At 50.3% G+C, this 24688-nt stretch overlaps 1 protein-coding gene across 1 annotated transcript; it reads left to right on the forward strand.

Moving 5' to 3' along the window:
* Window positions 1-8412: 8412 nt before the first annotated feature.
* On the forward strand, window positions 8413-23747 carry GLB1L3 (galactosidase beta 1 like 3; the record flags this gene model as incomplete). Its single annotated transcript, XM_084868477.1, has 20 exons — window positions 8413-8435; window positions 9081-9218; window positions 9487-9699; window positions 10302-10370; window positions 10964-11059; window positions 11988-12096; window positions 13459-13551; window positions 13684-13765; window positions 14794-14858; window positions 15564-15648; window positions 16732-16869; window positions 17702-17782; window positions 18659-18765; window positions 20064-20204; window positions 20795-20866; window positions 21371-21449; window positions 22136-22223; window positions 22780-22891; window positions 23207-23323; window positions 23466-23747. The coding sequence occupies 20 exons, from the start codon at window positions 8413-8415 to the stop codon at window positions 23541-23543; spliced, it is 1986 nt and encodes a 661-aa protein (XP_084724603.1). The 3' UTR covers window positions 23544-23747.
* Window positions 23748-24688: the final 941 nt, after the last annotated feature.

The raw sequence follows: 24688 nt of genomic DNA on the forward strand, positions 1-24688 counted from the left end.
GATGACTCTCTCATTGATGTTTCTAACTATCTCTCTCCCTTCCTTTCTGTAAAAAGTCAATAATATATTTAAAAAACAAAACACTTATTTTATGTAGCTCAACCTTATAATAACCTCATAGAACAGGTGCACAGTTCATCGCCATTTGATAGGCAGTCAAGGAATAAGCGTATGTTCACAATGCGATTAAGCCACAGAGCTAGGATTGGATCCCGGCAGCCTGACCCAAACCCCGTGTTCCTCAGCGTCATCCCATGTGTAAACATAACAAATACAGACATCCCACGCGTGCCCGCTATGTCTCTGCACACTTCACATGGGACCAGGAACCGAGGCTGACCGAGACTAGAATTGGGATGGACTGTTGGTTCTCTGAGCAAACAAGGATGCACTGGCTCTCCTAGTAGAATAAGCATTGACAGCGTTCTCACTCGGGCAGGGAAATGCTTGCTAATTTTCACCTACCTCTTCAATGCCTCCTCACATAAAGGTTGGAGGACGAAAAACAGGAACAATCCGGCCAGAAGAGCTTTTTATCTCTCGCTTTTATAGCAATGCAGGCTTCCTCTTTGGGAAGATAGTTCATCGGAAAATACATTGTCTGCGAGAGAAACATGATCATGTAAGTGTATATATATATATAATTTTTTAAAAAATGTATTTTATTGATATTTCAGAGAGGAGGAGGGAGAGAGAGAGAGAGCTAGAAACGTCGATGAGAGAAAAACATCAACCAGCTGCCTCTTGCACACCCCCTACGGGGGATGTGCTCACAACCAATGTACATGCCCTTAACCGGAATCGAACCTGGGACCTTTCAGTCCGCAGTCCGCAGACCGACGCTCTACCACTGAGCCAAACCGGCTTCGGCAGTATATATATTTTAAATCAGAATCTCCAAGGTAGTGTAGTTGTTTCATTCATTTCCACTGTCATTCATTGGTTTCTCCAAACAAAATCTACCTTTTTGGCCTTACCTGTGCCAATGCTTAATGACTTTAAGAACATACCAATAAATCAACTCTTTGTCTGTAATCTACCAGAACATGGTATCTATGTGATCAAATATAACTTTTTAAAGATAATGCCAATGTAAGTGGTTTAACCATTACTTAATGAGATATACAATATAACTGTCTGCATTCTGCAGGCTATACTTTATGTCCTGGGTGCTGTCACTATGAGACTTCTCCCTCTATCGGTTATGAGCCCGTGGTAGACTTCCACTCAACCCTCACTCCCAAAATCCAGGGCAGCGTGCACGTCTTGTACACTCACCTTGTCAGCTTCTTACATGTGAAGTGGACTCACCAGGGAGACACTAGGAGAGCAACATTTCAATAGAACAGAACGGAGGGGGCCTTACCGGAAGACGAGGTCTTTTTGTTCCTGGAAAATGTGTCTCGGAGAAGGTCTCGGTTGAACCTAGGGAAACAGAACAACGGTCAGTGCACGGGTGGCTGCTCACCATGAGTTCCTCAGGGAGCTCTGCTTGCTGTGGACAAGGGGCCATGGTATAGGGAGGGGGCTGGGTGCCAAGTACGGATGAGCCAATGCTGGGTGGTCGTACTGGGTGGGAAAGATGCCAAGGAAGAAGGGAAGTAAAGGTCTGAGTTGAGAAATCCTTTTTATTAATGTGTTTTTTATTGATTTCAGAGAGAAAGGGAGAGGGAGAGGGAGAGATAGAAACATCAATGATGAGAGAGAATCATTGATTGGCTTCCCCTTGTTCGCCCCCCATTGGGGATGGAGCATGCAACCAGGGCATGTGCTCTGACTGGGAATGGAGCCCTGACCTCCTGGTTCACAGATGGATGCTCAACCACAGAGCTACACCAGCTGGGCTGAAAAGTCTTGTGATACGTATTTCCTTACACATGGGAAATGGAACGTGCGGCCGTTATTAAAAGTGCATCAAGTTAATGATGGAATTCCCACAGTACCTGACACACATTGGTCTATAGGGTGGACCTGGACGGTTCGCCAGTAGAAGTGCCCCCGCACAGACTGGAGCTCCTCATCTGGATCTCTTACTGTAGGAGAACCCACCGGGAGAGATGGAGAGAAAGGCATTCACACCACACAGCGCTATGGACACCTTGCTGGTGAAAGGCCAGGCGAAAAGCACGAATGATTGTCAGTTCAATAGTTAGCACCCGTTGCTTAAGGGGTTCCCAGAAGTGCCATCTGAGTCAGCGTTGGACTTCAGAAACATCATGGGGTTTTGTGTGCCATGTGAACACCTATCAGAGTGAGTGAGGGACAAACACTTTATTTAGATCGAGAAGGCAGCGGGGCATAATAACACAGACTCTGGGTGCTGGTGTCTCAGGACCTGGGTTCCAATCCCACACAGAAGCCACAAGAACCTGGGAACGTCATGTTGGCTCATTGTCCTCCGTTTTCTTCACTGTCACGAGGCAAGGTTCCCCATTCCGAGACTTGTCAGCACACATAGCAGTGTCTCTGCTAAACACTCAGCACAGAGAGTGGCCACCAGGACCAGCTATTGTAGATACCACACAGGCCCATATGACAGAGCATCCGGGCCTCCAATGTGACGTTACAATGCACCCGGGGGCACAGCTGCTGCGGCTCAGAGCCAGACTGTCTCATCCTGAAGGCCAGAGGCACCCAGCGTTCCTCTCTGTCTTTGAGGACAAGATGGACTGAAAAATCCCACAACCCCCAATACAGTCAATTGTGAGAATTTCAAGTTGAGAAAAAATAAAGCAGACCCATTCATTCTCCCACACAGGCCAGTCTCAGACAATTCTTTTCCCCCAGATATCTAAAGATTCCACTTCCAGCAGCCACGGGGGCAAAGGACCCACCACTTCGTCTTCATCCGATAACAGTAGTTTCACAAAGACCAATGACTTTTTTATTTTTTAAATCCTCACCTGAGGATATTTTTCCATTTTAGAGAGCATGTGAGACAGAGGGAAAGACAGAGAAATATCCATGTGAGGGAAACATATGAATTGTTTGCCTCCTGCAGGAGCCCTGACCAGGCCGGGGAGGAGCCTGCAACCGAGGTCCATGCCCTTGGCTGAAATTGAATCTGGGACCCTTTGGTTCACAGGCCGAGACTCTATCTACTGAGCCAAACCGGCTAGCTCTCGCTAGACCAATAACTTTTAATCTTTTTATCTCAAAGAACGGCCAGTTCTGTCTCTTCTGTTTCCTCTCAACCAAACCGATTTCCCAGGACTCCAGACCCTTGCCTGAGCATCTCAGCCTGTCAGTCTTCTGTGTAAGAGGGACCCCACTCTCTCCTGCGGCACCCCAGCCACTTCCTTGGTGAACAGGCCCTTGTTGGGGGCTTGCTGTTTGCCAGGCAGGTTTTCAGGTGCAAGGATCCAATAGTGAACTAGACACTCTGTCCGACAGAGAACAGATTTGTGGGAATTGAGTACTTAAAAAAAAAAAAAAAAAGAGTGGACAGCATGATTTTATTGAAATGTTTTAGCACAACGTTGGAGGAACTTAAAAATCTTATATTCTAAACCAGTGGTCGGCAAACTTATTAGTCAACAGAGCCAAATATTAACAGTACTACGATGGAAATGTCTTTGGAAAGCCACTTTTTGTAAACTTAAACTTCTTCTAACACCACTTTCTTCAAAATAGACTTCCCCAGACCGTGGTATTTTGTGGGAGAGCCACTCTCAAGGGGCCAAAGAGCCGCATATTGCCCTCAAGCCGAAGTTTGCCGACAACTGCTTTGTGGGGTTAACGAATTAAATGTGCAAAGTCAGAGGAGTTCCTTATTGTGAAACACATGCACTTAGATCTCACAGCTTTAGAAGATTCAGCCCTAACAGGTTTGGCTCAGTGACTAGGGCGTGGGCCTGCGGACTGAAGGGTCCTGGGTTCTATTCGGGTCAAGGGCACATGCCCCGGTTGCTGGCTCGATATCCCCAATATGGAGCGTGCCAGAGGAATCAATAATATTGTCTTGTTATTTATGTTTCTCTCTCAATAAAATATATTTTGAAAAAAGATCCAGACACTGCTCAACTTCAGGATTTAAAATTCCTGGGCCATTGTGCTTTCTATAACAACCAATTTACCTGAAGCCAAGCCCACTTTTAATGAGTCAGGCAAAGGTGTCAGCTGTTGGTGAATGCCCCGCCCACACTCAGAGGTCACAAACACGCACAGGGTGGTTCTCTGGTCATAATCAGGTCCTGACACGGTCACGGGCTGTGTGTGCAAAGAAGACGGACCCCAGCTTCCTAGAGGAGGAGGCTTATCTATGGAAAGTCTTGTATTCTCAGACCCGTGAATCAATATCACCACATGTTTCATCCGCCCAAATAGGAGTTTTTCTATAATGAGACAGGTCACCAGCCATAGAAAAAGCACTTCAAGGGTGAGAATGGAAACAGCCAGGCGTTATTTTAAGACATCTTTAAGGGGGACCCCTTTTTTCTTAAAGCTACAAATGTATATGAAACAGGAGGTAATTTTCTATTTATATAAAGTTTTATTTCTCTCACCTGTGGACACTTTTCTCTGTCTGTGCCTAACACTCTATCCTCTTGATTATCTGTCCCCATCATTTCATGAGCCTATTTCTCCACCTGCCATTGCCTGTTCAAAACACTGGCTATTGCCGAAACTGGTTTGACTCAGTGGATAGAGCATCGGCCTGCGGACTGAAAGGTCGCAGGTTCGATTCCGGTCAAGGGCATGTACCTTGGTTGCGGGCACATCCGCAGCACGGGGTGTGCAAGAGGCAACTGGTTGATGATTCTCTCTCGTCGATGTTTCTAACTCTCTATCCCTCTCTTTTCCTCTCTGTAAAAAAATCAATAAAATATATATTTTTAAAAACCACACTGACTATTGTTTGGTAATTAAGTAAAAACACTACCTTCTCACAATCGTTACCTCTGTGGAGGTGAATAAGTTGAATGATAAGATAAAGATATCTCTGTAACAGGAGAATGTTTGACAACATGGAAGGTAGAAAAGGAAATGCGTTGCATGTCACCAACTGACACCTAGACACACGTTCTAACAACACGAGTGGGAAACTGTCACAGCAATGGAAGCAGCAGGCCCCCATTATCCTGAAAACAATACACATTCCAGGATAAAACAGAGAGAAGGAGGGCTAACCACAATGCCATTTCCCTTTCCTGTGTGAAATGCTTACCAGCCTGCACATCTCTGCAGTTCTGGATCCACTTAGGGCTTCTGTAATTCATGATTTTAATACATTTTTGAAAAAGTAAAAACGTACATTTCATGTTTTCCCCATGAGCATTTTTCTAAGAGCTGAGGGTGCCGACCACCGCAGGGCACTAGATATTTACAACTCTCCATGACAGCTGTCAGAGGAATGAACATGCCGAGAAAACGCCTCGCCCATTAGAAGGGACAGCTCGCCCTGGGCCCCCACGGACATACCTTTGCAACACGAAAATAAGCTCCCCATCCCGAGGTTTGTCAGTACACGAACAGCAATCTCTTCTGCTAAACACGTAGCACAGAGAGTGGCGGTCAGGACCAGGCGCCAGCTATATATCCCCCAGGCCCTTTGTGACAGAGCACCCAGTCCTTCATTGTGACGTCACAATGCACCCAGGCCCATTGTGACGTCACAATGCACCTGGAGGCACAGGGCTCAGAGCCACACCCTCACATCCTGAAAGCCGGAGGCACCCAGCATTCCTCTCTGTCTTTGAGGACAAAATGGATTGAAAAATGCCACAACTCCCCAATACAGTCAATTGTGAGAATTTCAAGTTGAGAAAAAATAAAGCAGACCCATTCATTCTCCCACACAAGCCATTCCCAACAATTCTTTTTCTCCAGATGTCTAAAGATTCCACTTCCAGCAGCTATTGGGGCAAAGGACCCCCGCCCTCCCCTGCACCACACCCCCACCCCACTTTAATAACAGTAGTTTCACAAAGACCAATGCCTTTTTTTTTTTAATCCTCTCCTGAGGATATTTTCCCATTTTAGAGAGCATGTGTGAGAGAGGGAAAGACAGAATATCCATGTGAGAGAAACACATCCATTGTTTGCCTCCTGCAGGAGCTCTGACCAGGCCGGGGAGGAGCCTGCAACCGAGGTCCATGCCCTTGACTGAAATTGAATCTGGGACCCTTTGGTCCACAGGCCAGAGGCTCTATCTACTGAGCCAACCCGGCTAGCTCTCGGCTAGACCAATAACTTCTAATCTTTTTATCTCAAAGAACGGCCAGTTCTGTCTCCTCTGTTTCCCAGGACTCCAGACCCTTCCCTGAGCCTGAGCCCTGAGCTTCCCCTCTCAGCCTGTCAGTCTTCTGTGTAAGAGGGACCCCACTCTCTCCTGTGGCGGCCCCAACCACTTCCACGGTGAACAGGCCCTTGTTGGGGGCTTGCTGTTTGCCAGGCGGGTTTTCAGGTGCAAGGATCCAATAGTGAACTGGACACTCTGTCCGACAGAGAACAGATTTGTGGGAATTGGGTATTTTTTTTTTTTAAAGGAAGATGTGGGCTGTATGATTTTATTGAAATGTTTTAGCGCAACATTGGAGGAGCTTAAAATCTTATATTCTAAACCCATGGTTGGCAAACTGCGGCTCACAAGTCACAGGCGGCTCTTTGGCCCCTTGAGTGTGGCTCTTCCACAAAATACCACGGCCTGGGCGAGTCTGTTTTGAAGAAGTGGCATTAGAAGAAGTTGAAGTTTTAAAAATTTGGCTCTGCAAAGAAATTTCAGTCATTGTACTGTTGATATTTGGCTCTGTCGACTCATGAGTTTGCCGACCACTGTCCTAAACCAATGCAAGCACTGTAGTTGCACTTGCTCCTGAACTGACATACCCGGCCAAGGAAAGCTAATTTAACTGAATAGAATTTAACGTGGAGACTGAAGAATGTTGGTGCATCTATCTTTCTCGGCCCTACCACCCCCCTTATGGCTAGACATACTGCGAGCCTCCTCCACTCAGCAGAGTCGCACAGGACTGACACCTTTGGTGGCTTCGTTTAACATTTCCATACCATGGGTCGCAAGGAATGGGGCGTGCTGGGACGAAGACAGACTCCTTCTGTTTTTGAACAACTGACTTGATCCGATTACATGATCACACTCTCTCTCCAAAGCCATTTTAAGACTCAGCAAAGCGCTAGTTTCTGGACCAGCAGAAACGATCCTTTCTGACTTCAGCGCCCCCTCTGCTGTAGGACGTTTTTCACCTGGAAGGTTGCTGTTCCAGTTTGCGAGTGACTTTATTTTCCACCCACGGAACTGAGGTCAGAGAGTTTGTTCTGTCCAGGATTCAGCAGGAGGGACGGACTGTCCTTGACCATTCCCAGGCTCTGTCTAGGCAGGCAGATCTTTCTCTTTGGGGCTGAAGAATGGAGTTCCCTGCCCATCAAGTGCATGTGATACAATTCCCGGAGTCAGAGCCAGACTTCTGCCCCCGAGGCCACAGCCCCCTCCTGAGAGGATGTTGTAAGTAAAGGGCCCCCCTGGCATTCGGTGTATTTCCCCTCCATCCTCACTTTGGGGCTACTTTTTATTTTTATTTTTTAACATTATCCTAACAGAACAACTGATATTTGCTTATCTGTACTTTTTCTTTCTTTCATGAGCACCTCCTACCCACATTTTTCGTGTAACAGCTTCAGTTCAAATCATCAGTTGCCTTGAGGCTTGCTACTTCCAATGACAAAAGGCGAAAGGACATTTCATCCAAACGAGTAAAATGATGCTGACCTATGCGCTTGGTGGCACGCATACCATTTCACCTTTTAATTTTATTTATTTTTTAATATATGTTATTGTTTTTTTACAGAGAGGAAGGGAGGGGGATAGAGAGTTAGAAACACCGATCAGCTGCCTCCTGCACACCCCCTACTGGGGGTGTGCCCGCTACCCAGGTACATGCCCTTGACTGGAATCGAACCTGGGACCTTTCAGTCCGCAGGCCGACGCCCTATCCACTGAGCCACACCGGTCGGGGCTCACCTTTTTATTGATGTCAAGGCAAAATCAGGACCTTTGCTATCAAGTTGCTGTGAGGGCGGATCACAACCCCCCTCTCTCTGGAACACGGTGTGGCCCAAGCTGTCCTCCTTCCCTCCCACTCAGGTCTGCCTTTCTGTCTCGGTCGGCTGGTTGGTGACGCCCAGTTTAAGGAGGGATCCTCCTGCCCCGCTTCCCTTGAGTAGGCAGTTCCACGCCCCGTGGGCACAGAGCGCTGACCTCGCTGCCCAGAGCCCAGACCTGTTGCTTGGTCCTCCCTGCCCAGCAGTGACTGGACTCCCCTGGACTCCCCGGACCCCCGGACTCGTGCCACGCTACGGTGGCTCACAGCTCACAGCCCACAGCGCACCTGAACCCGGTCCCCCTGGGGGAGTTGGCGGGAGCAGCGTGGGACCTCGGCGCCCTGGCCTCCGGCCATGAGTTCCCCGATGCCTTTCAGGTGACTCATTGCCCCTACGTGGGACCAGGACACTTTGGTCCCGCCGCCCTTCTGGACCCTCAGATCTGCCTGAGACGCATCAGCACCCCTTACAGCAGGGGTCTTCAAACTACGGCCCGCGGGCCACATGCAGCCCCCAGGGGAGTCTGATCCTGCCCTCCAGGTTTTTTGGGCAGTGAGCGCAGCCAAGGTGTTACAGTAGGAATTAGTAGTTCATATAGTCCGGCCCTCCAGCTCTCTGAGGGACCGTGATCTGGCCCCCACTTTAAAAAGTTTGAAGACCCCTGCCAGGCTCTTCCCCTCCAGCTTTCTTCCACGGGCACCTTAGTGATGCGTCTGTCCTCTGCCTCAGGGCAGGACACCCTGTCCTTCCTGAGCCTGGTGCCCGAGGGGCCTCCACCGGTCACTGAGCCCTGAGCCCACCCCATCTCCCCGCCTCCCCAGGGCCCTGTCCATCTGGCTCCTGAGAGGCTCCTAGGACTGCAGGTCTCTCCCCAACTGGAAGGGGCTGCAGAAGGAGAGAGGGGATGAGGGGAGGGGGCCCTCGCCTGCCTGAGGGCCCCTCGCCTGCCTGGAGGGACGGGTTCCGGGCCGTCGATTCGGATGAGGCCAGTGCTGTCCCCTCAGAGTTGTTTCTCTTTCCAGCCCACATATCTCATGGAAAAGAATCCTGAGCATCTTTTTCCTGCCGTTGATCTCAGCAGGCTTTGCTCCTTGGGCAAAATATAAAGAGAAAAAGAACCTTCCTGTCAAGGAAGCTGGGCCGCAGCCACAGGAGAGCAGGTCTGCCTGGGGGGAGGGGAATAGGATGGAGGAGGGCCAGGGATCTCCTTTTCTGGAGAAAAGAGTATCAGAAGCGTGGACAGAGCTAGCAAGAACGTCTTCCGCTGGGCTTTGGCTGTCTCTCTCTTCTTCATCTCTCTCTCTCTCTCTCTGTCTCTCTCTTCATCTCTCTCTCTGTGTCTCTCTCTTCATTTCTATTTCTTCTTATCTTTCTCTCTCTCTCTCTCTCTCTCTCTCTCTCTCTCTCTCTCTCTCTCTCTCTCAGCAGATTTAACTGGTCACATCTGACCCCTCTGAAGCTGAAGGACCGCGCAGTGGGACTTCAGACGCAAAGCACCCCTGAGAGCAGCCCGCACTTCACTCTGGAGGGGCACAAGTTCCTGATCTTCGGGGGCTCCATCCACTACTTCCGGGTGCCCCGGGGGTACTGGCGGGACCGCCTCCTGAAGCTGCAGGCCTGCGGCTTCAACACTGTCACCACGTGAGTGCCGCCCGCCCTCCGGGTCCTCGCTGCCCACTGCCCACTGCCCCCGGGGAGAGAGTATCTGTCTGCCTCTGAGCTGGGTCGGGAGCCCGGCCTGAGCATCCACCTTCCGATGAGCCCTGTCCAGCTGAGCCGTTTATGACGACAGGCCACCTGCCTCTCAGACTCACAACTCTCGTGTGTGCACATGGACGATGTCACTTTCCTTAGTCCATGTCCATCATCGTTTTGAAACTCCTCCTCTGTTCTTGTTTTGATTAATTCCTAGCAATAACTTATTGGGCATATCTATTATAGACACTTGTGTTTTTCCCTTCTCTTTACATTTTTAATGGGCATTACCAAGAATGGGTGGTGAGTGGGATAATTAGTGCATCCATCCGAGGAGTCTGGAGTCAGGATCATTGATAGCTTAGATCACAACCAGGTGGCAGAGAACGGAACCGTTGAAAGCAGTCACTGTTCATGTAATACAGGTGTAACTGCCATGGGACACTTCAGCTTGCTCCAACATGGTACCCTAGGTTTGGGACTGACCTAGGACTGGTTAGGAAAGAAATAAGAAGGTGCTTATTGTACTTCCCTCTCTCCTGCCACAGCTATGTCCCCTGGAACCTCCACGAGCCCCAGAGAGGCACATTTGACTTCTCCGGGAACCTGGATCTGGAGTACGTGCTGCTGCTGCTCCTGTGGTCGGGCCTGGGCCTGGGCCGGGGCCTGGGGCAGGAAGGGGCTGGCGGGTGGATTAGGGACCATGGTGGCTCTCAGCTCTGCTTGGAGAGCCTGTTCTCAGGACCCTGTGCCAGCTCTGCACCGGGACCAGGTGCTCTCCAGCTGGGAGCCTTCTACTCCCACTGCCCAGGCCTCCCCTGAGCCCAGCCCTCCTCACTGCAGCCCAGAGGAGCCTTTTCCCCTGTCAGCCCTTCCTGCTCTGCAGCGGGGTCCTGCCACCTGTGCTGGGAGCGGGCTGCCCCTGGAAGCAGCAAGGTGGTCGGGTCAGGTTCAGGGCGAGGACCCCGCCTCCTGTCTGAGAGCCCCCTCCTCATGACCCGGTGGGCTGTGCAGAGGGTCCTGGGCTGGGAGCTGGTGAGAACCCAGCTGCAGGGCCTCACTCTCCCTGTCTCTGGTTGGGAGGAGGGCAGGCCAGCAGAGGCTCCGGGCAGCTCCGCCGCCTGCTGTGTGTGCCGGCTCGTGTGTCCCCCCCCCACCCCCCCTACCCCCGCTCGGATGTCCTCAGAGTGGTCACCATTGACCTTGCCAGGGCCTTTGTCCGGCTGGCCGCGGAGGTGGGGCTGTGGGTGATCCTGCGTCCAGGCCCCTACATCTGCAGCGAGATCGACCTCGGCGGCCTGCCCAGGTGAGCGTGCTTTGAGGGGAGGACTGTGACGGTTTGTTTCACTAAAAGCAGAGCTGGAATCTGCCAGCACGGAGCCCGTGTCTCAGGGAAGGCCCGGTGAGTTACGGGCACCACTGTCATCCTTGTCCTGGTCACAGATGCGGGTCCTGGTGCCGCGGGCGCCTGGGCGGGGAGAGGCAGCATCGGGGTGGTCGTAGCTCTTCCTTCCTGTCCCGTCTCTGGTCTCTGTCCTGGGGTGGAAGGGGGTTCTGATGACCTCTGGATTTGCTCTGCAGACCACCCACCTCCCCGCCCTGGCTTTTCTCTTATTTTGTTAGTGGAAGACCATACTCTCCACTGAGCTGAGGGACCTCAGCCCTCCTCCGTTCCCCCTCCCTTCCCTTTGCCTTCTCTCCTCTGTGCTGCCGGCCTTTAGTGAAGACAGCTGGGTGCAGGGTGAGCACCCAGGAGCATGTTCCTGCTCACACCACAGCTGCCAGGTGTGTGCAGTCCCCAGCTCAGCTGCAGGGGGCGCCCTCCTCCCGTCGCTCAGTCAAGGCTCTGTTACCTGAGGGATGAGCGTGTTCTTCCACCCAGCTCAGGAGCCTCAGAGGCCTGACCATGAGGGAAGGGATATTTTAGCAAAGGAGCAATGGCCTGCTCTGCTCAGCTGGAGGCCTCGCCCCACCCCTCCCGGCCGAGGGCCTTAATGGAGCTGCCACACCTCCTAAGCTGGGAACTGTCACCCAACACTTGTCAGTCGGACAGCCCGGTAGGATGGTCCAGAGAGCATCTTCCAGGTCCCGTGAGGGCTGCAGGAGATCAGAAGACATGAAGCTGGGCTGGAGGGAGCTCTGGAAGGAGCTGGTGACCTGCAGGGCCTGGCCTGACCCCTCCTGCCTCCTGCCTTCCTGTCTCAAGCACTGAGCTTGTCTCCTCTCGCCCCCAGCTGGTTACTGCAGGACCCGGAGCTGAGGCTGAGGACAGCTGACCAGGGCTTTGTCCAAGCGGTTGATCGATACTTTGATCATCTGATTGCCAGAGTGCTTCCTCTCCAGGTAAAACGGCCTCTGACATTTCCTTCCTGAAGTGAGAGGCATAGACAGCTGGTTCTATGTAGCCACAGAGCAGGCCGGGCCCAGGCTCTGGGAGCCGTAGCTGACACCCTTGCACTCTAGACCCTCCTCTAAGTCCACCTTCGCTCCAGGGCTTCCGGGAGCACACGCATCACACCCGCCAGGACCCACAGAGCAGAGAGCGTGGGTGTATGATGGCGCTTTGAATGTACTTGATGTTCTCTAGGCTCACTGCTCTTTCTACTGTTTATTTCTACTTCTAAGTGATCTTGGCTGTTTTATTTTTATTTTTTTAAAAATATTTTTATTGATTTTTTTTACATAGAGAAAGGGAGAGGGATAGAAAGTTAGAAACATCAATGAGAGAGAAACATGGATCAGCTGATTCCTGCACGCCTCCTACTAGGGATGGAGCCTGCAACCCGGGCATGTGCCCTGACCTGGAATGGCACCGTGACCTCCTGATTCATAGGTCAACGTGCAACCATTGAGCCTCACTGATCAGGGTCACCCCAATTTCTAAAAGTGTTATTTTTAAAGCGAAGGCTGCACAGATCTCGTGTGAAAGAGCACAGGGTATGACTTAGTGGAGTTTTAGGTGGTTAGTGTCCTTGGCAGCCTGGTCAGGATGAAGCCTTCGGTGTGTGTTCATGTGTTGAGAGCATGCATGTTTGTGTGTGGTGAGTGCTGAGCTGGAGTTGGGGCTAATATATATATATATATATATATATATATATATATATATATTTTTTTTTTTTTTTAAATTGGATTTAGAGAGGAAGAGCAAGTGGATAGGGGGAGTGTTAGCAGGTGAGTGTGTAGCTATGAGCTCTCCTATTGAAGCAGCTAATTAGTATGAGAAGGAGCGGAAACAGCTGAAACCGGTTTGGCTCAGTGAATAGAGCGTTGGCCTGCGGACTGAAAGGTCCCAGGTTCGATTCCAGTCAAGGGCATGTACCTTGGTTGCACAAGAGGCAGCTGATCGATGACTCTCTCTAATTGATGTTTCTAACTCTCTATCCCTCTCTCTTCCTCTCTGTAAAAAATCAATAAAATATATTTTTTTTAAAAAGGAGTGGAAACACGGAGGGTGTGGTGAAAAAGACTAGGGCACTGGGACTCCTTGTGCCCCCGAAGGGCCTGCAGGTGACTGAGCATCAGACAGGAGAGGAGAGAGCGTGCCTCCAGGTCAGGGTCACCTCAATTTCTAAAAGTGTTATTTTAAAGTGAAGGCTTTAAAAATAGGAGCCGAGTGCCCACACCAGCTGGGTCAGGGTTCCCAGCCCCGCCATGGCCCCGGGTTACCCACCTGCAGCCTCACTGCCCCTTTCTCTGCCGTCCCAGTACCGCCAGGGAGGCCCGGTCATCGCGGTGCAGGTGGAGAATGAGTACGGTGCATTCGCCAAGGACTGGACATACATGCCGTACCTTCACCAGGCGAGGAACCCGGCTGGTCTCCGTGCTCCTGCTTCCTTCCTCCTCTGCCTCCGAGTCGGCTGGGGGCCCTGGTAGGCTCTGCCAGTGTCCCACGGGGGAAGGAAAAGGGGGTTCACTCTGTTTTCTCAACAGGCCCTGCTGAGCAGAGGGATTGTGGAACTGCTCTTGACCTCAGATGCAGAGAAAGAAGTGCTCCAAGGCAGCATAGAAGGAGGTACGCACTTAGCTTATTTTCAGGGAGCACGGAAGCACTTCACCCCCAGTTTCAATTTTTAACAAGCGTCAGAAAGAACCAAGAATATCTATATCTATCTCTATGTCTATGTCTATGTCTATGTCTATGTCTATGTCTATGTCTATGTCTATGTCTATGTCTATGTCCATGTCCATGTCTATGTCTATATCTATATCTATCTATATCATTGTTTTTTTGTACAGAGAGTAAGGGAAAGGGATAGAGAGTTAGAAACGTCAATGAGAGAGAATCATCGATCAGCCGCCTCCTGCACACCCCCCACTGGGGATGTGCCCACAACCAAGGTACATGCCCTTGACCGGAATCGAACCTGGGACCTTTCAGTCCACAGGTCGACGCTCTATCCACTGAGCCAAACCGGTCAGGGCTAGAACCAAGAATATCTCTGAGGCCTCTCTTTGCCATGCACGTTGAAGTGGGCCTGGAGAGGCGGTATTGCTAGGAGAGCCCAAGGTCAAAGCGAAGAGTTCCCATAGCAACGCCATCCTTCTCCTCCATCCTGTTTTCCTTCAACAACAGCTGTGAGGGAGCTCTTCTGTCTTCAGCCGACCTTTTCATATCTATTTATTACTTAAAATTATCGGGGGTGACATTGATTCGCAAAACCACACAGGTTTCAAGGGCACAACTCAACAAAGCATCATCTGCACGCTGCATCGTGCGCCCATCACCCAAAGCAAAGTCTCTTTCCGTTCCCATTTTCTCCCTTTGCCTACCTCCTCTTACCCCCAGGTCTAATTCCTGGGTCTAATCAATTTGTGTGACCTTGGCCTGTTCCATTTCTCTGCACAAAATATTGTTAATTTTAACTGTCCTTGCAAATGCCCAATGACAGCCTTTTGCACGTTACAACATGGGTACAAGTAGCATCTCATTATCTCACTACGCAGCACAACTTTCTTCCATGTGCAAGGCATGGGCCTCTGTCCCTCCCCTGGCAGCAGTTGTCCCAGGGCCTCATGCAGCTTCTCTCCCTCTTTCTACAGTGCTGGCCACCATCAATATAAACTCATTTCAGAAGGATACTTTCATGCACCTTGAGACAGTGCAGGTAAGGATGTCTTAGAGAGGAAGAGTCGTAGCCCCTTCGTCTGTCATGACTCTCACGCCTCCACTGCAACCTGTACAGCTGGTGTTCGATGAGGATAGGAGTCTTGACAAAGACTATACAGCCTTCCCCCTGAGGCCTCACCTAGGTTCCAAAGCATTTTAGGGAGTTTATCTGTTTCATTGGGGGGAATAAGGAAGACATTCTGCTTCTGTCCCCTCTGTTCATGGAGCACCTAATGGAGATGACCAGAGGAAGGGATTAGTTGTGATTTTGATGTGGCCCAGGGAGTGGAAGAGTGGAACTCCCTCTTATGCGCCATCTTGGATTCTTCTGGATGATGTCCTTAATGGACAGTATAGTTCAGTGGCTGCTCGTGTTTGGCTCAGCCCTGGACTTGAGTGGAGTCTCTGGACCTTACCAGCATGTGACCTTGGAGCTTCAGTTTCCACGTGAGGAATTGCAGTCGGGTTTTTGTGGTTCCAAAGCTGGTTTTGCCCAGGCCAGCTTCGCGTAGGACCAGGTTGGGAATTACAGAAGGTGATCGTGATGTTTAGGGAAACGGAGAAGCAAGAGGTGTCACGGGGCCAACTGGGGAAAAAGTGAGAAGCCCAAGTTCCTCAGACTCTCGTCCGTTGCATTCAGTGTTTCTGACTCTTTTTCTTCTTCTTTTTGTCTGACTTGGTGTTTCATTTGGTTTGCTTCCAGATAAATAAGCCCATTATGATTATGGAATACTGGGTTGGCTGGTTCGACACGTGGGGAGATAAACACAAGGTTAAAGATGCGGATGGTAAGTGTTTCTCAGTGTTTGGGCCGAGCAGAAGTGCCCCGGATCATAGGTCATTCACACCCTGCTCTGCTAGTCCATCCGCTCATTCAACCACGACTGTCCATTCAACGCATGGCCCGGATGGGGACGTGGCTAGGCCTGGCGGGGCCCTGGTGAAAAAAAATCACCTGGTTCCTACCCCAGGGAGCTTGTGCTCTGGTGGAGCTGACAGATACGTAAGAAGTAAAACACTCACTATCTGACAAAGTGCTTGAGGCAGACAAAGAGGATGCAGTGATAGGAAAGAGGGGGACAGACCCACAGAGGGGCATCCAGGGGGTGACGGAGCCCTCTGAGATATGACACCTCTGAAGAAGGGGATGCATTTACCAATATTCTTTTTTTTTTTTTAATGTATTTTTATTGGTCTCAGAATGGAAGGGAGAGGGAGAGAGAAAGAGAAACATCAATGATGAAAGAGAATCATTGATTGGCTACCTCCTGCTCACCCCTTACTGGGGATCGAGCCCGCAACCCAGGTGTGTGCCTCTGACCAGAATTGAACCTGGGACCCTTCAGTCTATAGGCCAATGCTCTAGCCACTAAGCCAAATGAGCTAGGGCCATTTGCCAACATTCTTAATCATCTCTGGGAAGTGCACAGGCCATGGCTGGGGAGTTGGCACATGCGTGGCAGTCATTATCAGGAACTGGCAGTGATGGTCGAGAGGGTAGATCCTGGAACCAAGGGCCGGGATTCAGTCCAGCTCTCAGCATGCACCCCTTGACCAAGACAGCCTTCCTTTCCTTCCGAGTGAAGGGAAATCATATGGTATTTGTCTTTCTCTGGCTGACTGATTGCATAACACCCTCTGGTTCCACCCATGTTGCTGCAGGTGGTAAGATTGCATTCTTTTCATGGCAGAGCAATAGTCCATGTATATACGTGCTACCTGTTCTCTCTTCAGTTGTCTACAGATGAACATTCTTAGGCTCCATGTCTTGGCTGTGGTAAAAATGCTGCAATGAACATACGAGGCGCATCTGTCTTTTCAAATCCACGGCTTTCAATTTTTCTCTCCTTCCTTATATTTCGCCTCTACAGCTGTCGTAAAAACCGTGTCCGAATTTATCAAATCGGAGATCTCCTTCAACACGTATATGTTCCACGGCGGGACCAACTTCGGGTTCATCAACGGGGCCATGGACTTTGGGGAGTACAGCAGTGTCGTCACCAGCTATGGCAAGTGATCGCCAGTTTGGCCCCCCTCCCCTCCGGCAGTGGGGGTGCTGGAGGCTCCGAAAACATATTCTGGAACCCCCGGTTCTTGACCCATAATCCCTGCTGAGCAGTGAGGATTTTCTGACCTATGTATTTTTCTTCTGTGATGTTCGTAATGCCCCAGGCTATCATTGCAGTAGATGGGGCTGCCCAGGACCTGAAGTTCATGTACATTAACCCCTTGACTTGAACTGAGAGAGAGAGAGAGAGAGAGAGAGAGAGAGAGAGAGAGAGAGATTACAAATGGTGATTGCTAGCCCTAACTGGTGTTGCTCAGTGGATAGAGCATTGGCCTGCAGACTGAAGGGTCCCAGGTTCAATTCCAGTCAGGGGCATGTACCTTGGTTGCGGGCACATCCCCAGTAGGAGGTGTGCAGGAGACAGCTGATGGATGTTTCTGACTCTCTAACCCTCTCCCTTCCTCTCTGTAAAAAGACAAAAACAAAACACACACACACAAAAAAAAAACCCACAAAAAAACAAACAAACAAAAAACAAAACAAATGGTGATTGCTAGAAGGGCACCGATAGCACAGCTGGGCAATCAGGATGGAAGGAAGAGGAGAGTGAAGCGGAGGATGAGCCCAGGGTTCCAGCAGCCTCAGAGTCCCAGAAAGGGTGATGGGAAACACTCCTAGCTAGATTGGCATTGGTCCCGCACATCCTAGCCTGGGCTGGACGGGGCCAGGGCTGGGGATCCTGTGTCTTTTGTCTCCCCCTGGTGGATCTGCCCCATCTCCGCCAAAAGTGCCCAAACGGGCTCTGCCAGTGACAGTGCCCTGGTGTCTTGCAGACTATGACGCTGTGCTGACAGAGGCCGGGGACTATACGGAGAAATATTTCGAGCTTCGGAAACTCCTTGGATCCGTCTTAGGTACTCAGCCACCATTTTTACTCAAGGGCTGGCCCTCCTGGTGTATTGGGAGGGCGAGGGCAGGGAAGGGTTTCCCTTGTGGGCATAAGCTTAACGAAGGGCTTCAGAGCAAGGGTCACAAGTTCAAATCCTGGTCTGCTCACGGAGAAGCTGTGTGGTCTGGCTGAGTGTTATTAAGTCCTTTCAGCCTCTGTCTCTTCCCTAAAATGTGAACACAAGGACACCCATCTTCTATAATGGTTGTGAAAATTACCGTCTGTAAAGCTCTTACTATGATGTATAACATAATACCCTTACAGACAATAGCAAAAATCATTCTGTTCCATTTTATTTCTCTAAGGAAAGTTGGCTAACCATCTACTGTTTGCTAGAAAGTAAGTATCCACTGGCTTTGCCAAGAGGCACAAGGCAGAGGTCTTACCCCCTAAGGGCCTTCGGTCTATACAGCCAACACTACCTTTTCAGGGTGTCAATCTGTCAGCTCTCCATGGATAAAGAATGACTGCAACCTCATTCTTTCTTTCTTTTTTAAAATTCTCACCCAAGGATATTTTTCCATTGATTTTTTAGAGAGAATAGAAAAGAGAGGGAAAAACAGAGAGAAATATCAATGTGAGAGAAAGACATCGATCGGTTGCCTCCTGCCCTTGACCGGAATCGAACTCGGGACCCTTCAGTCCACAGGCCAGCGCTCTATACACTGAGCCAAATGGCTAGGGTTGCAACCTCGCTCTTGACAGTTTTTCATCACTCTTGGAGAAGTACAGCCATGCACCAGGGGAGGACCCCTTTACTGGTTGGTCCTGAGAGCTTACATATAGGGATGGGGAGGCTGGGAGAAGGCACATCTCACTCCATGGCCCACTCTCATTGCAGCATCTCCCCTGCCCGCCTTACCTGCGCTCATTCCCAAGGCTGTGTATCCTCCGGTGAGGCCCTGCCTGTACCTGCCGCTGTGGGATGCCCTACAGCACTTAAACGAGGTGAGTGCTGCCTGGGCACTTAGGGGGAGCAGGTCTAGGCCACAGAGAGATTCTCTCCAGGCTTTTTCCTGGACAGTGTGAAAGCGAATTCTCTGCCTTTTGCCCCAGTTTAGAACGATGGGCCCAGACCACGCACTCCTTCCGGGCGGACTGTGAAGGGGCTGCTTGGACTGGGAGGATGAGTGGGCTGGGGGAGAGGCTGGGATGAGAGGGTCCTATTTCCCAGCTCCGATGAACCCATTTGGTGAATGCTCTTGTGGGCCCACATGGTCCTTTTGGGAAAGGCTGCTGAGCTGGGAACTGGGAAAGTGGGTTTCCTATTCTTCTTCACCATCCACTAGGCCCACGGTCTGCAAACCGAGGCTCAAGAGCCAAATGCAGCTCTTTGGCCCCTTGAGTGTGGCTCTTCTACAAAATACCAGGGCCTGGGTGAGTCTATGTTGAAGAAGTGGCGTTAGAAGAAGTTTAAGTTTAAAAAATTTGGCTCTCATAAGAAATTTCCATCATTGTCCTGTTGATATTTGGCTCTGCTGACTCATGAGTCTGCCGACCACTGACCTAGGCCAAACCTCGGAAGTTCTACAGGTCCCTGATCGCCCTTTAAAATGAGACAACCTGCCCTGTTTTAAAGAAAAGTTTGGAAATTGTTTGAAACATGTCAAGTCTTAAATTCAGATTGATTTTACCTCTTCTCATCACCATTTTAGATAAAAAGCAGTGCCTGACATGCTTGTTTAGTGCATAATTACATGCTTGTTTAGTGCATAATTCTTTACTCGGCTTCAATGATGATAGAACATTGCTTATCTGCTCTGTTGTGTTTTTTTTTTTTAATATATTTTATTGATTTTTTACAGAGAGGAAGAGAGAGGGATAGAGAGTTAGAAACATCGATGAGAGAGAATCATCCATCAGCTGCCTCTTGCACACCTCCTACTGGGGATGTGCCCACAATCAAGGTACATGCCCTTGACCAGAATCGAACCTGGGACCTTTCAGTCTGCAGGCCTATGTGCTATCCACTGAGCCAACCCGGTTTTGGCTCTGCTCTGTTTATCAATTGATGATGACAGTCATTGCTCCCTGTCCCATGCCCGCCCCCCCCCCCCCCCCCCCCCCCGCTGCCCTGAGTTTCCTGGTCAGCGGCGATACAAAGCATCAGCACACAGATGTTTTAGCCTTTCTCATCCAAAGGACTTTGGGGAGCATTCGGGGACACAACAAAAAGACAAGGGTCTTAGGGGGAAGGATCCTGACTTCTCAGCGTGGCTCCCGTGTCTGCCTCGGCTCTCTCACAGCCAGTCATATCCAGCGCACCAGTCAACATGGAGAGTCTCCCCGTCAATGCTGGGAACGGCCAGTCTTATGGGTTCGTGCTTTATGAGACGCGCATCTGCTCCGGAGGCCTGCTCTTTGCGGACGTTCGAGACACGGCACAGGTAGGGGCCAGCAGGCTGGCCTTGGCCGTAAGCAGCACACGCAGCCCAGCTCTGCTCCTGGGCAGGGTGGTTAGTCGCTGGTCAACTTTACTGTGTGGTAGTAATTTATTTATGTTTATTTAAAAAATATTTTTATTGATTTCAGAGAGAGAGAGAGAGAGAGAGAGAGAGAGAGAGAGAGAGAGAGAGAGAAATCAACGATGAGAGAGAATCATTGATCGGCTGCCTCCTGCACACCCCTCACTGGGAATCAAGCCCGGAAACCCGGCTAAGTGCCCTTAACCGGAATGGAACCTGGGACCCTTCAGTCCACAGCCTGATGCTTTCTCCACTGAGCCAAACCGGCTAGGGCTGTTCGGTAGCAGCTTAAAGCATCTATTGTACTATGAGTGAGGCATTGAAAACATAAGCTCACAACAAAGAGCCTGGCTTTCTGCTTTATCACAACCAAGTCCACGGGGGCCTCCCTGCCAGCTCCCAGCCACTTGTGAGCACCAAGGCTGGTGCCGCCCTTACAGTGACCTCCTGCCTAAACCAGAGCCCTCTCCGCCCTCTCCTCAGGGAGTCTGACCCCAGCTCTTCTCCTGCAGGTGTTTTTGAATGAGACACACATAGGGACTCTGGATGAGGTTCACGAGGCCTTGAACATCCCTGCAGTCAGGGTAGGTGATTCAAGAGTCTCGATGCCGCTAGATCTCCGACTCCAATGCAACCACTCCCTGGCTCTGAGATGACCGCCTCGCCTCTACCACTGCCCTTTGGCATGGCTGGTCACGTAGGGCCCCGGCAGGAAGTGTTTGTCTGGAGCTCTGAGCATTGCCACCTCTCCCAGGCCAGGATACACCAGGCGCTGCAGTCTACAAGCTTCAGCGTGAATGGAATTTCCCCTTTAAGCCCTGAGCCAACCACCAGCCGCGGATCTGGTCTCTACCAAAGGCACAGCTGCATCTCTCTGACCTCCCTAAGGCAGACCAGGGGAAGAGAGGAGAGTGTGGGTGTGGGACAGGAGCACGCGAGGTCCTTAGAGAGAGGGAGGACTGCCGGCCGTGGGATTATCCTGTTTCCCACTTGCTTGCCTTTCCATGTGGGACTAAGAGGAAAGACGGGTGCCAGAGTAACTCCCTGAATGACTGTGGGGGTTCCGTGAACTGGTCTATCCCCCACAGGAATGCCAGCTCCTGAGGATCCTGGTGGAGAACCAAGGACGAGTCAACTATTCGTGGAAAATTCAAGACCAGCGGAAAGGTGGGCTCTAGGTCTGAGACACAGGCCGTCCGTTCTCTTCGTGGTCACTCGGACCCTCCGACGGGGGCTGAGTTGGAGCTGGGAGGGAAGAACGAGCCATGTAGGCAGGGGGAGACTTAGGGTCCAGGATTGAAGGTGAAGACTCCTTCCCTCTCTATTGTCCTGCCTCCTTCATTTTTTCAGGGCAGGGAAGTGAGTGCTGTTTGTCCAGGCTCAGCTGGCAAATTCCAGGGAAAGCTCTGGTTTTATAAAAAAAAATATTGATGAAAAATATTGATTTCTATTGATTTTATTGATTTCAGAGAGAGAGAGAAACATCAATGATGAGAGAGAATCATGGATCGGCTGTGCTTTGCATGCCCCCTACTGGGGAACAAGCTTGCAACCCGAGCATGTGCCCTGACCTGGAATCGAACCATGACCTCCTGGTTCATAGGCTGATGCTCTACCGCTGAGTCATGCCGACTGGGCAAAAGCTCCGATATTAAGTGGGTTGACTTCCTCGGTAGGCCGCGCGTACGAAAACATACAAGAAACATTCCGTCGCAGCAAGTTAGACAAGTGCATGCCCCCCTGGCTGAAGCCTGGCGCAAGATGTCTACTGCCTGCTTTTCTTGAAAAGCAGGCAGCAGACGCCGAGAGAAGCTTCAGTGCCTCGCTGTGTTCTTTCCTCCCTCCCCCCGCAGGAGTAACCGGCCCCGTGACCATCAATGGCACCCTTCTGGAGGGGTTCACTATCTATTCTCTGGAAATGAAGATGAGCTTCTTTGAGAGGTATGTTCTCACTTATTCCCTGGAGACTTGGAAGGATCAGGGCACTCAGAGATTTCTTTTTCTTTTCTTTTTTTTAAATATATATGTTGATTTTTTTTTTTACAGAGAGGAAGGGAGAGGGATAGAGAGTCAGAAACATCGATGAGAGAGAAACATCCATCAGCTGCCTCCTGCACACCCCCTACTAGGGATGTGCCCACAACCAAGATACATACCTACCTTTGACCGGAATCGAACCTGGGACACTTCAGTCCGCAGGCTGACGCTCTATCCACTGAGCCAAACCGGTTAGGGACACTCAGAGATTTCAAACTCTGCACTTTGCAGGCGAAGAGCCTACGATTCTGAGAACGGAAGTGATTTACTCAGGATGATAAAGTCTTTAGAGTCAGGACCAGAGTCCTGGTACAAGCCTCCTGTTTCTCATTTTAATGCTGCACATCTGAGTGTCCCCATGGAAACAGAGTCCTAGTCCCTTTGTGGGAATCCCAGGTCCATCCTGGGACTAGATCAGGGAAAGGGCTTTCCTTTCCCTTAAGGTGTGACCCCTTCCCAGGCTCCGCTCTGCCTCCTGGAGGCCTGTCTCCAACAGCTCCCTGGGCCCCGCCTTCTACCTGGGCACCCTGCAGGCTGGCCCTTCTCCCAGGGACACCTTCCTGAGGCTGCCGGTAAGTGAGCCCCTCTCCTCTCTGCCCTCGCAACCCCCTGTTCTTTCTTTTTAAAAGCGTATCTTACATACCGTTATATTGGCTGGGCCACAAAAATATTCATCATGGGTCACATGCGGCCCTTGGGCCTCGAGTTTGACACGCTTGTTCTAGAACACATCCCGTTGTGAACTCGCTGCCAGTGCCATGAAGCTTCTCAGTCTTGTTTTCACTCCCCAAGCGCCTTAGCTTGTACGTTGCCCATGTGAATCTGTGTGTGTGTGTGTGTGTGTGTGTGTGTGTGTGTGTCCCATCTCAAGCCTCCATCCCTTCCAGGACTGGAGTTACGGATTTGTGTTCATCAATGGCCGTAACCTTGGGAGATACTGGGATATCGGACCACAGCAGACACTGTACCTTCCTGGTACCTGGCTGCACCCGGAAGACAATGAGGTGAGGTACCCTCATCCCTGCCTTGACGCCTCAGACATTTTCAGATCCACCTTCATCCTTAGGAGCCAAATCGCAGCGTCTTTCTCATCCTGTACTGAACAGGCTTACCACCTCTCACTGTGAGCCCTTCTGTTCTTCCTAGATCATTGTGTTTGAAAGAAGCAAGAGTGGTTCGTCCATCCAAACTACAGATACACCCAAACTTGAGACGGTGCCGTGACATGTTTTTGGTGGATTGTTGGAGTTGTCTACAAGCAGATTTTCAGGAGGAAGATTTATGTCTAGAATACCAAACACACTGTTGTCTGCAAGAGCAAATACTGAAAATAATATTCAGCAGGGAAATGGTTATATATATTGTAGTAGAGTCATGTGCTGCCTATTTTGAGGCCTTAAAAAAGCCTTCAAATCGACAGTGACTAGATTTCCGTAGTTAAAGCTTAGTCCTTAGCAGGTTATTATCCTCTAATTAAATGTGCCTTTAGGCAGATGGGAATACAATAAAAACAAGCTGTGTGTATCTCTGCTTCTTCATACTCAGTTGGGGGGTCTCTGGCCTAAGAAAGACTAAGAATTACTGCTCTCTCCATGCCAGAGTATTTCATATGCTGACTGGAGAATTTGTGCGTGCGTGTGTGTGTGTGTGTGTGTATGCACGCTCGTGTTGTAGGAGGGGGAGTGCAGGGGAGAGTGAACAATGTCCCATGGCATTTCCCAGCAGCCTGTGTGTTTCCAAGGTGACCTGGTGCATCACCTGCAATCAGAGAGGAACAGACATTTGGTTGTTTGGTGCTAACCTGTCTGACAGCAAAACCTGGCCCTGGGCACTCTGTCTTCTTACTCCTCAGCCCTTTGGGTACAGACTCAGCTCTTGCTGGTAGCGCCCAGATATTAGTGGGACGAGATACACGTGCATGAACAAGCCAACCAATTATTGCAAATGACCCCTTTGATAACAAATCACATTCTTTTTTTAAAAAAATATATTTTATTGATTTTTTACAGAGGGGAAGGGAGAGAAATAGAAAGCTAGAAACATCGATGAGAGAGAAACATCGACCAGCCGCCTCCTGCACACCCCCCATCGGGATGTGCCCGCAACCAATGGTACATGCCCTTGACCGGAATCGAACCTGGGACCTTTCAGTCCACAGGCCGACACTCTATCCACTGAGCCAAACCGGTTTTGGCAACAAATCACATTCTTAAAATCAAAATATAGCATTTGGCCTAAATTAAAACCAATGTCCTATAACAGTGGTCGGCAAACTCATTAGTCAACAGAGCCAAATATCAACAGTTAAGCGATTGAAATTCCTTTGGAGAGCCGAAAACCGACTTCTGTGCAGGGGCCACAAACTTTCA

This window comes from Pipistrellus hanaki (assembly GCF_964339955.1).
Source record: "Pipistrellus hanaki genome assembly, chromosome: 19".
Taxonomy (NCBI): Eukaryota; Metazoa; Chordata; class Mammalia; order Chiroptera; family Vespertilionidae; genus Pipistrellus; species Pipistrellus hanaki.